Below are 16,295 nucleotides of genomic sequence, written 5' to 3'. Positions count from 1 at the left end.
CCCAATTGTGCAGATCGATGCTCATGTTGTTGGTCACTGGATTGTCTGGTCCAGACTCGATTATTTACAGACTGCCACCATATAGCTGTAATATTGCTGAGTGCAGCGTAAAACTAAACTCACTCACTCACTCACTCACTGTAAAGCATGAATCAGTGTGACACTCGGGTATGACTGTGTAGGTGTTGGGCAGTAAGTTGAGACAGAATGTACCTTGTCAAGCCAAGGAAGAGTATGCTGTGTACTGTTAGAGGCTGTTCCTCTCTGACATTCTGCCATGTGCCTGCATATCCCAGGCAAACAGTGATACCTAGGTACAATAGAAACTGTCACTCCAAGGGGTTAGAGCCAGAACCACTCATATCCACAGAGGCTCATTCTGGGAAACAGCACTCAAATGTCTGTATAGTTATAAAGAAAATAATAATATATTCTTGTTTACTATTTTATGAAAAGGTGAATAGGTATGTTGGTGCATTCATGTTGCTATGCAGCCATAAATATTATCAGCCTAATGAAAGATTGATGAAAATAAACTGTAACTTCTTCTGGTGTAAATAAAAGCACTCTGGGATCTGTAAACATGAGAAGGAGAACCAGTTAAGTTAGAAAAAGTGGCAGTTAAGAATATTTTGAGAATATGTCTCTCCCAGAGTCAAAAATCAGGTTATCTTGAAAGAGGAGATTATTTCTTAGTTTGTTGATCCGATTTCCCTGTGTCACAGTTACCACTGGCTCGGGGAGCATTATCTATGCCCCCAGACTTGAATCATTGGGGAAGCCAACGAAAAGCAATGACAGGCGATGTCAAGATCACCCATATCATCACAGCTGCCAACCTCTGTTTTCTCCAAGTCATGTAACAATATCCCATGGTAAAGCTGCTTTAGGCAGTATCCCACACTCTCAGCTTAGTGCCTAATATAATATAATGATGATAAATAATTAGTGTATTTGTATAGTGCTGTATTCCATCAGCATGCTCCAAGTGCACATGTAAAAAAATATATATATATACAAAATCTGCATATGGCTTTAATACAATAAAACCTGTTCTTGGAAAGATTGTGTACTGTATAAATGGAAATGACTAAGAAAAATATTTAATCAAACTATGACACTATGATAATTACACTACCTTTACCTATGTCCACTATCCTAATGATAACTTTTGCCATGTGATAGCATAAAGCAATGATTGTTGTTTTATTGTCATAGTTTCAGTGTCTGTAGGGATGCTCCATGGCTTCAGGAAAGGGAGGCATTCTGCTTTGTCCGCATCTGTCGGGAGTTCTTTGTAACAGTTGTGATGCTCACTCAGTATAATACCCAACTGACAGATTGGCATAAGATCTTTTTTCCTTGGCTGAGGAAACTGCTTGTTTTCCCAAGTACTTTCCGGACCACAAATACTCTAAGGTCTTCTCCGGGTGACAGCCTGTAGACACTTTCAGTTCTTTGAATGGCTCATTGCTGTGCTCAATCTTGAAGAAGATGCTCTCTGGGTTACCTTTTATGTAGACCATCCAGCACATTGACAACCAGTACACATGACCACCATCTGTATCTCTTTCGGTTTCTCAGTCTACTACTGGCATATTTCTTAAAGGCTATCTTATCAGTGTACTGTATTGGGATGACAATATTCAGACCCTCTCTTCTGGGAATTCTTATAGCAATGTCCCACTATGTCTGTGATATACTGACAAGTCACAGGAACCCGATAGAGTAGAGTACTCTATTAATATATATGACATGAGTGTATATCTATGGTCTATGTTTAACCTACAGTGCGATATTGGGTTCCTGTGTGACTAGTGCCTGCTTGTCCTCCCACAAGGCAAACTGTGATACCTCTGTGCCTAGATCATTAGTAGATACAACAACAACTGTCACTCCATGGGGTTATAACTATAACAGCTTTTACCCACATTACGGGAAACGGCACTCAAATGTTTGGATAGTTATAACGAAAATAATAATTCTTGTTTACCCATTTTGTGACCAGGTGAAAGAGTATGTTGCTGCATGGCATCCCCATGACCCTAATGATGTCTCACCGTGAAATAACACAAAAATATAACTCTTGTTTCAGTGTCACATGTATATGGATAATGGTCATCTTTGGGGCAAATTCAGTGATGGATTGAAGTGCATCACATTCCATCTGTGTGTTGCCTGGACATTTGTGGTCAGTTGTGTTCAACAGTGGTCACAGCATGTAATAGGGAGCTTCGACATACTAGTTTCTGTTCTTTCCCGTTTAGAGAACTACATGCTTGTACAAACCTGCTGCTGAAGTTGCAGACATGATGCAACCTCACATGATCATCTCTTGGCATCAACTTCCGACCACACAAAGCATTTGTCCTTTATCTTTTCTCCATAGCCTCTCATTTTTTCTCTCTTGGTGTTGGGTGTACTCCTTTTCAAGTCCTTGCTGAACTGAAACACTCTCCTTCTCTTTGTAGTACTTCTGGCGCAGAGAGCACTGATCCTTCTTTGGTATAAGAAAAGAACAGTTATACTCTTCAGTGAACACCTTCCTATAAAGTGATGATGACACTGCTTTGGAACCTCGTCACACAGAATACCTGCCATAACATGACCACACTGGAATTCACCTAATGCTAGTGAACTCTGGCGGGCTTTGTTCCACAGCGGTAGATGGCCATCACAAACAGCGGACAGCACCCAAGATTTTCGTGTTGCCTTCTCCCACTCCAGCAGGAGTAGAGAGATGAGTACCCACTGGGACATGTAGTAAGAGGACACAAGCAGTCCATTAGTTGAACTGGCTGGGACTGAGACGCCAGAGCATCCTGCAAGCTAACAGGGGGCTGAGGTAGTTGGCGGACCGTAACGACTCCAATGTCAGGTGAGTCTAGACTTCAGTTATTTGACAAAGGAGCACAATATGAGGTGGAACTCCATCCACCCCCAGGGTCAACCTCTGAACTGAGGAGAGGTATGCCCCGTGGACCACAACCCATATCTGTTGCATGGTATTCCAGTATACCTCCTAGTAGGTGTGATATGCATGCTGCAGAGGGGTACCCTACTGGATAAACGGCGGAACCAAACACCCTTGTTTGGCAGCCAGAGCTGCACCTGAGGATGCTAGGCCTCCCATGAGGTCGACTGAAGTATAGACTCTTTCACCACTGGGACCCGAAATAGAAAGTCATCACCAAGCTGGTACTGCTTAATAAGTTATGTAAAAAATCCAGATCCAGTCAGTAATGTATCAACCACTTTCTGAATCAGGGATGGCAGAACGTGGAGCTGCATCTGAGAGGGCTGTCGGGGAACTAATGCATCACCCAGAAGGTGGAACTCGGTTGAGTCCTGGCAGCATGTTGGTACTGCGGCTTGGGGTAGCATTTGTTCAGTGCACTGATGAATGTCTGGTAGAGCCAGTGAGAACTATTGGACTCTTTGACCTCCTCCACACCCACAGACTTGGCTCCGGAGCCCAAGCCAGAATCTGGATCACCTCATTAAGGACATGAACCTTAACCCAGTAAAGGACTGAGCCACAGACAGCAAGGGAAGGGAAGAGCCCAAGACACTCTCTGCTCCAGAAACTGATGCACCACCAAGAGAGGGACTGGGTGTGATCTCTCCCTTGGATCTACAGGTGCCTACAGATCAAGCCAAACTGGCTGTCTGACCCTCAGACTTTTGATCCCCCTCCTGAGTGGGTGAAGAATTCCTGCTGGAGTCTTCCAACTGACTTGTGACTTACTCGTGTCCATATATTGTTGGAACAATTGTTGAATCAATGACATATCAAAACCTTGAGATTCCCTTGAACTAGATCTTGGTTTATGAGGCCGCTTAGCCTTTTTAGCCTTTTTAGACAGGAAATCTCCTCAGTCGGGTCCCCACTTGCCTCCCTAAACTGCTTGTAGAAAAGGAAGTCAGCAGCCCTTATCTTTTTGGCCTGGGGGTCAAAGCCTTAGCGCAGTTCACACCCATCAGGGTTATGCCCGTCTTTTTCAAGGCAGCACAAACACTTCTCATTTTAGTCTTGTGGCGGAATATTCTGCCAGCAGGTAACAGATGCTGTAAGTACCAGAAAGCAAACACACAATGCATGTAGCTAAGAGCACAATACAACAGCATTAATATACACATATAAAACATTGAAAATATGTGAATGCAACTACACGACATGAAATAGTTGCTGTATAAGCAATATTTCAACCATGTGGCACGCTAAACTTCCTGCCATGGTATAGCAACACATGCGTAAAGCATGGGAAACCTAACATAATTTTTAATACAAAAGTCACATGAATGAGAAATAACTGATTGCAATGTCAATAGAGTGTTCAAAGAGCAAATAAAGACCATGGATGCAGTAGTTAAAGTCTGATACATTGTCGAAGAGAATCAGCAGAGTCAAACACTTTTCTGACACCATGCAGTCTGCCAATGGTGACTTCTACCAATTACCAGTTTATGGTTTGAGAATATCAAGCATGGATACAGCAGCTGAGGATGACTGAATGGTGTAAGTTAACATAACAGAACATGGTTTAAACTGAAAGAGATAATTAATAAGTTTTTCAGATTCTTTTTGCATAACCACCTAATTAAGCCCCTAATTGCTAGAATTTGACAGAATATTTTACTTCAGGTGTTCTGGCACTATCCCCTTGGTTTGGGGTATCTTCAGATACTGCACACTTAACATTGGATACTTGATGTTTTTGGGTGGGAGAGGCATCTATGGTGCTGGATTGGGAGTTGTGTGGTTGATCATGTAAGAAACGTACAGTTGGTTAGAATCTAGTAGTGTATGGGTTGGATTAAAGTGGTAAAAATCGGAGACTTCCATCACTTTGAGCTTCCCTCCCATATAGACCTCACCAAATATTCCTGAAACAATGTTCAAATCAACATAAAACTCTGATGTCTCACTCATGTATTTTATTTATTGTTCATTTTCATGCATGTGTGGTATTAAATTATTGACTATGTGTATTTTAATTGTTTGACATGGCTGGACCACATGTTTGTTTTATCCTTTTTGTGTGTGACATCTGAAGCTGTAATACATATTATCTAGCCTCATGTAAGAATGTCGAGTTTTGATTGGTCCACGTGACTCTGATAAAATAGCATGTACATCCATCACGATCCGTTACTAGCAGGAGTATAAAAGTCGTATACTCCCGCTGCGAAAGTCATATCACCCCGCCACGCCTCGGTGACGACGCGAAGTGAGAAAAGCGTGCATCGACAAGCCTTTAGTAACGTGCGGTGCATTGAGATCAAACGATCAACTGGTGTCAACATGGCAGCAAGTCGATTCGATGCGTGTTGTTTTGTTTTGATTTATTGAAAACATTCAGCTAGATAAATGCGTAATCACATCGTGTCTCGGGAAATACGGGGTTTTATCAGTCCCTCGTAAGGTTGTATTCCCCTCGCCTTATACAACCTTACTCGGGACTGATAAAACCCAGTCTTTCCTTCGACACGATGTGATAATTTATATAATATCAATGAAGATCCAGGTTTGAATTGATCTTCAGTAACCAATGCTTGTTGTAAGTGGCGACTACCAGGATGGATGGTCAGACTCGCTGACTTAGTTGACACATCATTGTATCCCAACTGTGTAGATTGATGCTCATGCTGTTGATTGCTGGATTATCTGGTCCAGACTCAATTATTTACAGACATGTATATAGCTTATAGCTTGAATATTGCTGAGTGTGGCATAAAACTGAACTCACTCACTCACTCACTCAATACCTATAAACAATGACCTTTCTCCACCTGTGAATCCATACCTGCTTTGGGGTAATGTAGTTGTGAGTGAGTGAGTTTACTTTTACACCACACTCAGCAGTTTTCCAGCTATGTGGCAGAGGGGTGTAAATAATCAAGTCTGGACCAGACAATCCAGTGATCAACAACATGAGCATGGATCTGCGCAATTGGGAACTGATGACATGTGTCAACCAAGTCAGTGAGCCTGACCACCAGTCCCGTTAGTCGCCTTTTATGGCAAGCATGGGTTGTTGAAGACCTATTCTATCCCATCCTTCATGTGTCCCTGCAGATTACTGACCATGTGTCAGACTCGTTACAATGTTCTTTGTTATACACATCCTCATGTAAAGGTGACTATGGTAGCTATCATGACAGCAAATTACAGAGCTGTAGAAGCTGCATGTGGCTGCATGTACACCTAGCCAGTGTTATAGCCCTGGTATCATATTGTTTTCCTTCTGTCCAGCCCTTTCAATTATGTAACAGCTGTTAATGATGCAAGATAGATTTCCATCTGAATCTCCCACATCAGTCGTGATCCGTTTCAGTTTAAATAGATTTAATTCTGTCTAAACTTTCAGAGAGTAAGTGTCAGTATGCCTTGTTCTCATGTTTTAACACCTGAACATGTAAATGAAAAAAACGCTGATTGTGCAAAGTGTTTCATTTATTCACTATTACTGTATCTCAAGTGAAAGGAATTCAAGTGCTTGAGCTGTGGAATTATACAGACATACCTTGCGAGTTTATGTGTATTTAAAGAAACAATAGTACATGGCTTGGCATTACTATTTGTTCAATGTGCCTTTGTTACCAAAGAACGTAGTCACATGTCCTCATTATTCTGTAGATGATGATTAGTATTTGAACATCAGACTGCAGCTTTCAAATGAAGTTAAGACAATTTATCTTTGCTCACTGACTAGCATCACTGCCATGTATAACTGCTATTGGATAAATGCATACATGCAATGTTCCAAAGCAGAGGATATGTTGAAGTGATATCTCATTATATGCTCAAAGGGGAGATAACCATGATGATAAATTAATTTCTAGTAACTATGATATAGGCAGCTATTTTGTAAATCAAAGAAATGTTACTGGGTGGAATGTGCTTTTCAATAATTTGAATCCATTTTAATTCTAATTTTTAAAAGCTCTAAGCCTTTCAGGGTCCATTTTTAGTTAAGTTAAACACCAGTACTTTTTATATTTTCAAAGTAAGTGTTTGGTTATATTCTACCAAATGGTGAATTAGCAAGTCACAGTTACTTATTCCTGTGAGTATAACTGTTGTTGGAAGAGGAACAACAGACTTTCTTCTCTATATGTTGACAATATGTTCGGGAAGAGAAAGTTTGATGTGGGATAAGAGACAGGTACCCTCAGATTTGAGATGTACCAAACAGACATCAGTAGAAAGCAGGTCAAGAAGATAGGGAACCAACAACAGTGTATGATCTTTCTTGTGATTATATATAGTAGTAATTCTGTTCATTACAATATTGTTTGTGTTCAGTATGATTACTTGTGGGCAGAAATATTAAAGCCACACTCAAGATGAAGGAATTCATATCTATATCCAACATAGAACTTTTAATGTACTCTGTACATGCTGGTGCTATAAATTCATGTTTGTAATGTTCCAGTGAATACATTTGTGCAATTATTGTTGAATGCATTTTCCATACTTGTAATTCATTGTCATCCAAAGGGAGCTTCCTTGCTGAAGCAAAGATAAATGAATGCTAGTTTTCATACTGAGAAGTTCTACGCCAGGGCTCTGTTCCACTAAGCAGTCTTAGCTATGACTGTTATAATCCTATGTTAAAGCATGGGATTTATGTTATGATCCTATGTTAAAGCATGGTATTTATGTTATGATCCTATGTTAAAGCATGGTATTTATGTTCACCTTGCTACTATGATAACTTCATGGAATGAGCCCTAGAAATAAAAGTAAGCTTGTCGTGGACAAGTGAAACAGGTTCGTGGCATAGTGAAAACATTAACAAAGCACAAGAGATGCAGTGTTTCAGTCAGTGAATGAGTTTGGTTTAGAACCAGTTTGAACACAGTGTCAGGGTAACACGTCTTAGGCTGTGAACACTTCCATGAAATGCATCACCATGGAAAAAGTGAAGCTGAAACACAAACATCAAGGCCAATACTTACATTTGAACCTTTGATTGTAACTTCCTGGCACACTACAATAAACATGGTGTAGTATGGCTGCAGGATTGTTCAAATTGGTACAACGCCACTCATAACTTGGGTATCATAGTAGCTAAAATGTCACTAGGTACACGGAATATCAGGGTTCAATTCCCCACATGGGTACTATGCGTGAAGCCCGTTCCTGGTGTCCCCGCCATGATTTTGATGTAGTATTGCTAAAAGCAGCATAAAACCAAACTCACTGACTCACTCACAGCTTGGTCTCTACTGACTGCGGACTTGGTCATCTCCTCATCTTTCATCATTTGTTTGTTGTTGCAAACAAGGATATCTATGTCCAAAATTAACATCCTTGGTATGAATGATGTTTACTTTGTTAACTTGATGACAAATTGATTTTACATTCAAAGGATGTAACAAGTGGATACTGTATGTGTTTTGGTATTTATAAAACTGATTTTAAACTTTTCTTCCAGTAATTTGTTATATACCTTATTGCAAGGAATGCTGGTGTATAGCCCTCGTTTTCAGGCACTGTCCACAACCCAGACAAACCTAATTGTGATATTTACGTGCCTCGCATGCTTTCAGTTCCAACTGGCTCAAAACTACCTGTCCTGGCTGTGTCCATGATCTAGTGCAAGATTGTGCTTTGATCCCTGACCCAGATATGTTTAAAGATGGTGTTTGTAGATACCTTGCCTGTGTCCGATTTGACTATCCATATTAAACTATGGCATGGTGTCCCAGTTGGCAAGCTCTTTAAAACAGGCACCACTCCCATCAATCACAAGTAGACACATCACTATCAGTGCAATAAAATGAACACAACATTTGAGTCAGTATTGAGTCACCCTCTCTTCTCAAACCTTTCCCTCATCCTTCTCACAAAAACAACAAATTTATTCATATTTTGAAATGTAATTGTTTAATGACATGATATGATTATGTACAGATATGACACAAGACTGACACCATTGGGCTGCTACACACTGCTTATCAATACAGTGCCACCCCACTTATCCAGACTTGGTAAAATATGTATGTATAAATGAAGTTCTGGTTTTGGAACAACGGGAGCCAGATTGTGTAATCATGAAAGCAGCTGTCACTCATAAATATATGTCAGGACAAGTGGAGTATCACAATACATGATAGAGCATTCAGTAAAACAAGAAAGTAGTATAATATGTAAACTGTCACTAAATATTTACAAGGACACATGTAGAATGAAAAAAAGGCCTACAATATCTGAACTAATGCAGCGTCTTAGTTATATGGACTGTATGAAACATCTGGAGATATTCTACATATATCTGTTTAAAGATAACAAGCGTAAATAGTTTTTCTTATACTTCCTGGCTAAAACCTTTTGCAGTCACATTCCAAGAGGAACTGGTGAAACTGGATTTTAGTCATAACTAAAAAGTCAATTTGTACATGATAGTTCTGAATTCAGACAAAATAAATCAATTTTTGTTCCTTACAAATAACTGAAAACATGCAATTAGTAGGTTTGATTTAAATACTCATTTGTAAGAAAAATTCTGAAATCGTGATATTTGACAATCAGGTATGTAATCTACATGTTTAATTCAGAAATATCCTGTAATCACCTCGTCCAGTCTAAAGGCTCTTAGCTTCATTTACTGAAACATAACAGAAACCTTATAAGACACAAAACATTGTGTGGACAACTGCATATCAAATATTTCCAACAGGATGTTTTAAAGCAAATGTTACTTACTCAAAGGTTCCTCCTGGTTACAGTCCTACTCTAAAGCATTTGGGGAACCGAGAAAATATACAGTTTACTCTTGGGGAAAAACATAATTTTATTGCAGTGTCTGTCACTTCATATTAAATGCTTAAACCCCACAGATCTTTTGCAAACTGCTTGATATGCAGATTTGTTACTGCGCATGGAAAGATTCATGATGTGATACAGACCATGTGTACTGATTGCCAAAAGTTAAGCAACTAATGATCAAACTATCTACAATTCTACAAATTTCGAAAACTTATTTCATTGTTTACTGCATTCAACCACTGATATTTTATCATTACTTTCACCATCTAAACATATTACAAAAAAGTATATTCTTTCCATGAAATGCACCTAAAACAAGATTTAAAATGTCTTTATTCCGTTTTTAAACATATGGCTTTGTTGAATTCACTCAGCATAGCAACCAGCTGTTTAAGCAAGTATAAAAATTGACACAAGTTACCAAACTGCAATACCTAAAACTGATACCTCTCTCTGCTTCTGAATGTCTATATGATACATGTATGTTTAAAAATGGTTGCTTAATTTAATGGTTACTGACTTCTGATTTTAAGGTTGTGTTTCATACAAAGAATAATTACTTTTTCATTTGAAGACCCACCAATGTTTTAGACTGATGCAGATATCCAAGCCTGTGCTCTAAGTAACAGGTGCCTTGAATATTTAAAGAAAAATATCTTTGATCTTTTGTAAATAATACAGGATCAATATGAAATCCACTATATGCCCTTCTCAAAAATCAAATATCTTCATGAAAGACAAACTCTGAAATTGTGAAGCTCTGGAAATAATGTTTCCCCATTTTTCTTCTCACAATACACACAAAATATGTGATAAATAAAAACATCAAAATCATGGACATGTAGGACTTTCTACCAGAATATGTTAAACATGGAACTCTCCTTTCATATTTACAAACAAATGTGATATTTACATTATATTAATGAAAAATTTACATCAAAAGGAAGTTATTAACATGTCACAACAGTACAACATTCTACACGTGTTATATTTATTCAATATTATCATTACTGGTACAATCAAATACTGTATTTTCAAACCATAAAGGTCATGCCCTCACAAGCATAGAACAGCACAAGGAAACCATGAGCCATGGCACTAAACTCATCACTTTGAAATATTCATGAGTTATGTGAATGTTTCATTTAATTTTGTGCAAATGGTTGTCAGTGTTCTCATTTCATTTTATCCACTGTTTGATAGCACCAGTTTACAGAAAAGTATTTGATAAAAATTGTCATTCGTCAAGAGCAGAGATAATGTCCTCTAAGGAAGACAGCAATGTAATATTCTCCTACCTCTGTGAATATCTCCATTTTCTTACAATATTTACTCTGGACTCACTGAACACCACTGATTTATAAAGAAATTTTTGTCACCATTTTCAATTCTCTAATCACAAACTTTTCACAGTTTTCCTTTGAGGGACATGTATGGAGTAAGACTGAACCAGACTCAAAGAAGTGAGTTAGTTGGGTTATATACCACTTTTCGCAATATTCCAGCAATATCAAAGTTGGAGACACCATAAACGTGCTTCGCACATTTTACCCATGTGGGGAAAAGAACCTGAGTCTTCGGTGTGACGAGCCAACCCTTTAACCACAAGGCACCCCACTGCACCCAGTATCAAATGAAGTTTTGGTGGAAATGTGTCCATGATGTAATTGGTAATAAACTGGAGATAAGATACACTTGATAATGAAAGCTGACTGAGTTATGGCACCAGGACAATGTGCATACATGTTGTACAGGGCTCTGTTCCTCAAAGTGATCCTAGTACTACAACTGTCGTCAGTCTATGTCAAAGTATAGGAGTTACAATCATCTTTGTGGAACAAGTTCCAAGACCTTTAAGGTTACATACAAGCATGGCAATGATTTGCTGTGAGAAATGACTAGTGGTATATTCAGCTGATGATTTCCCATTCAAGAGTGAGTGAGTGAGTATAGCTTTACGCTGCACTCATCTCCCATTCAAGCGTTAATGGCAACAATTTCAACACACTACCTGCGTTACACTGAGACATTCAGGCCTTTGTAACAGGAGTATACAGGAATGAATAAATAATCATACATAAATAGTGGTTTGGCTTTGATCATACTCTAGGACTTTGTAGTATACACAGACAGATTACCCCTGATGAAAACATGGCACAAGAGCTCTCCCTTTCAACCATGTCAACTGTCAGCAAGATGAATACTGATCATGCTAAGATGGTTTCCAATAAAAACTATTCATCAAAATTCTCTCTTGACACCAACTATCTTAAAGTGAATTAAAGTAAAATCTCAACATCATACTGGGTGTCTGGTGCACATACATGTTAGATGATCTGCACCTAGACAAAAAATACTACTGCAGGTGTTACTTTCAAGAATTCTTGTCAAAACTGGAGTCGAGGAATGTCCACAAACAGTGAAATAATGTGTACAGTTTTTGTACATCGACACCCTCTGTCACCAACAGCTGACATGAATGAACATTTCAATTTTGACCACTTTATCTCATAAACCCCTAATCATTATCATTGGTTTGCCCACAGACATTGCTAGAAACAATGAAGAAGTTGTTATCCACATAGGCTTTCGTGTGTTCATGGTCTAAATTTCTTCACCGTTACAGCTGTTACCTCATACTGATTCATTAGAGTATAAATAGAGATGGAGATGCATGGAGACATGCATAGCTTAAACTCCATTAATCACCAAGCTCTGTATCTCTATCTCAGATATGACGGTTTCAAAATACTCGACTGATGTGACAAGTAACTGGAAGAAATTCTACCATTATCATCACAAACAAATGTAGGCACAATAACTTTTTTACAAGATTTACCCCAAAAAGCAGAGTCAATAAATGTGACAGTGTAATATGATGGGGGACTGGTAATCACAGCAGTGAACTTAATCAGAAACTTCTACTTCCTTGAAAGAAAATGAATCCTTCTTTCTCAAGAAATGTCATTCCTAGTTTTCAATGTTCCTTACAATGAAATATACAATCACCATTCTATTTATGTGGCTAAAATGAAAATCAACAAATAACAAATCTAAAATGAGCTTATGGCATTGAGTAGACACACTGTCTTCAACATCATGCCCTGTGTGGCACTCTGTTTGGTCACTCATTCACATTCCCTTTCATACATTGGACAACATATTGCAGTGAGCCCGCCCATTCCAGGTGACTGACAGTCAGGAGGAGTGTGTCTTCATACTTGGCTGTGTTGTCTTGGCGGTCTGCCATCACGACTGGGTGGTGGGGGGCGTACATTAGGAGAAGATGTTCTTGGGCCTAGGGATAAGAAAAGGTTCAAATTAAATGAGGAGAGTATGATATGACAATATATAAGTGTTGTATGATTGTGTGAGTTGTGTCATTCTGGCAATACGATAGCAAAGAATATTTTCTGTGTATTTATCTCCATTCTAACATCTAACATGGACTAGTGTATGTACTGCTAGTGATGTCTCCATCTTGCTTACAAACGGAAAACATCTTAATAACAAAATATATCTTAACAACAGAAATATATCTTAATAAAATAATATATCTTGCTAATGAGTGTATTTGGACCTAATTTTTAGCACTGTGTTGTTTGAATAATAACAGTTAAGGCTCTGACAGAGAATGAGTACAGGGAACCATATTCCTAATCATATTCGAATAATTGAGTCAAAGTTGAAGGGATCTATGTCAGTACTTCCAGGTATCAAAGTGAGTGGGTGAGTGAGTTTGGTCTTACGCCGCTTTTAGCAATATTCCAGCAATATTACAGCGGGGGACACCAGAAAATGGGCCTCACATATTGTACCCATGTGGGGAATCAAACCCGGGTCTTTGGCGTGACGAGCGAACGCTTTAACCACTAGGCTACCCCTCCACCCCTCCAGGTATCAGAGAACTGACCAAACCAAAACATGATGAATAGAGAATTAATTTATAGGGAGCTAATATTTAGTTCAAGACAGCTGTTTGTAATGTAAATCTTGAAAAACAATTTTCAGCAGAACAATGGTACTTACCCATCCTTGGGTCCATTAAATGGGGAGGAGGCATCCTTGGGGGTGGGGAATTGGGACTGAAGGGAGGTGGGGGCCCACGAGGACCAGGCATCATGTCAGGGGGTGGGGGCCTGTATGGTGGAGTCCTCCTGTCCATAGGATGAGGGGGACGTCTGTCAAATGGGGGTGGGGACCTGCCTTCCTGTATCATTCGACCAGGAGGAGGGGATCTGCCATCTGGGGGCATGTGGGGAGGTAACCTGGCACCTGGGGGAGGAGGGCGGCGATCGGGAGGGGGAGGGAGTCTGTCATGAGGAGATCCACGGAAGTCGTCATCCCTGAAAGTCAAATTGTGAAGAAGTTTAATAAGAGCTCATGTGTATACATTAATAAAATGTAACTTTCCACCTCCCAGAGGCCCTCCAGTTTTTGAACTACCAACTAAGATCTTATTTCTAAAGATTTTCGTAACTTTGGTTCATTTCTACTAAAGACATAAACATGTACACTTAAGGTTGGTTGGTTTTATTTGTTGCTTAAATCCGCAGTCAGCAGTACTGCAGCTATATGCTGACAGTCTGTAAATCAAGTTTGGAGCAGACAACCCAGTGATCAACATTGTGAGTATCATTCTACACCAGTGGGATATCATGATAAGTGTCAACCAAGTCAGCCTGACCAATCGATCCCATTACTTGTTTCTTATGACAAGCATGGATTACTGAAGACCAATTCTTACCCGGATCTTCACAGGTAGCACATATAAAGAGGTGTGACAGGTCACTACTTACCTGAGGTGAGGAGGAGGTATAGATCCTCTTGAAGGGGACCTCTCCATGCCGGGAGGAGGAGGGGGACCATTCATCATGCCTGTAACCAATATGTCTGTGTTAGTATCCTTCCACCAGTTGAAGCAACACTCTAAAGATCACATTCTCGGCTTGTACCCATTTATTTGATGTTTACAGCATTGTTTTAGAAGATCCCAGAATGAATGATTCTGGACCACACAAACATGTACCTATTTTCATGGGCAACACATTAAATGTATTTCCTGCAACTGCAACATTAATTGTGAGTATATCATGCTATAATAAGGTTGCAGTAGATACCTGGCGGAGGCATGCCTCGTGTCGGCAGCGGGCGGATCAAACCTCCTGGTCCCATCATCTGTCGCCGCTCCAGTTCTGTCAACCTACAATATTCACATCACATCACCATCTGGAGGGCTGAACAAGGTGGGACTATTACTTTCTTTGGACAGCATTTCACTCTTTTCAGGATGAAATCCTAAAGTGAATGTAGTATGAACAGTATGAACAAACCTGGAATTCAATCCAGAAAATAAAGCCTGCATCAAAGGGATGCAACTCTGTATGTGTTCGAAACCTCTTACTTTGATGCTGACATCTACCTGTATACGTACAGTGAGTGAATTTAGTTCAACACTGTTGTGGACAGATTCCCTGTTCTGACCTGTCTGCTTACTGCGGTAATGTGTCAGACATTTACTGCTTTGGTAAAAGTCAGGAATCATGCCATGGGTCTGGTGGTGACACACCAAGAAACATAACTGGTGTAAACCAGGGATTCCCACCCACTTCCACAGGTTTCTGCCATGTCCAAGGGGACACAACTCCACACATCAAAGTGTGGCACCTCTGGAAGTTTTATTCTCGTTCATATTATGTAATGTCAATGAAAAATGTGCAAGCAGTTCATGCTTTCGTCCACAGCAGCTTACAATATAATCATATGTTCTAGATTTAGTAATTACTTACCCATGTGATACATACACCTATCACTAAGATACACAAACTGTTCAACTAAAATACACATGCAGCTGTGAACTCACTTCTGACGTAGGACTCCCGCATCATGACGGACTTCCTTCAGCTCTCTCTCTGCCGCCCGCGCCGCCAGCTGGAAACAACATAAAGCATACAGTTCATTACAAGGTCTGCAGTGAGAGAGTGAGTTTAGTTTTATGGCTTATTCAGCAACATTCTAGTCATATGGTGACAGTCTGTAAATGAGTTTGGACCATACAATCCAGTGATTAACAGCATGAGTATCAAAATCTATGCAACTGAGATATGATGAGATATGTCAACCAAATCAGCGAGCCTGACCATCCGATCCCGTTAGTTGCCTTTTACTACAAGCACAGGTTACTGAAGATCAATTCAAACCCGAATCAACATGGGCCAGTGACGACTGTATGCAGAATAGCACTTATGTACATGAAACAAAAGTTCAAGAGGCAAAGTTACCAGAACTGTATCTGGTCTATTAAATACACATCATATGGACTCAACTGTTTAACTTCAAGATATCTTTTTTATTAAAAATATGCAAAGAAAAAGCACATACCCAGTTTTCATGAGCCTTTTTCTCATTTGCAGCAATCTGAAAATTGAAGAATACATAATTATGATTTTAACGGATCTGACCTTGCATCTCACATCACATTAGTCTGAACAATACACCTGTTTAAACTTCAGTCTTG

General features: G+C 39.5%; 1 protein-coding gene across 2 annotated transcripts in view; it reads right to left on the bottom strand.

The window, feature by feature from the left end:
* Window positions 1–8,879: 8,879 nt before the first annotated feature.
* LOC137293828 (transport and Golgi organization protein 1 homolog) overlaps window positions 8,880–16,295 on the bottom strand; it is a 33,399-nt gene continuing 25,983 nt past the window's right edge. For both annotated transcript variants that reach the window (XM_067824591.1, XM_067824592.1), the window contains 6 exons: window positions 16,160–16,195; window positions 15,642–15,709; window positions 14,899–14,981; window positions 14,578–14,656; window positions 13,808–14,124; window positions 8,880–13,076 (listed from right to left, as the gene is read on the bottom strand). In XM_067824591.1, coding sequence (XP_067680692.1) covers window positions 12,994–13,076; window positions 13,808–14,124; window positions 14,578–14,656; window positions 14,899–14,981; window positions 15,642–15,709; window positions 16,160–16,195 — 666 coding nt within the window. In that variant the 3' untranslated portion in view covers window positions 8,880–12,993. The remainder of the gene's footprint in view (window positions 13,077–13,807; window positions 14,125–14,577; window positions 14,657–14,898; window positions 14,982–15,641; window positions 15,710–16,159; window positions 16,196–16,295) is intronic.

Source organism: Haliotis asinina, chromosome 8 (assembly GCF_037392515.1).
Source record: "Haliotis asinina isolate JCU_RB_2024 chromosome 8, JCU_Hal_asi_v2, whole genome shotgun sequence".
Taxonomy (NCBI): domain Eukaryota; kingdom Metazoa; phylum Mollusca; class Gastropoda; order Lepetellida; family Haliotidae; genus Haliotis; species Haliotis asinina.
This window is presented reverse-complemented; position numbering and strand designations above follow the sequence as displayed.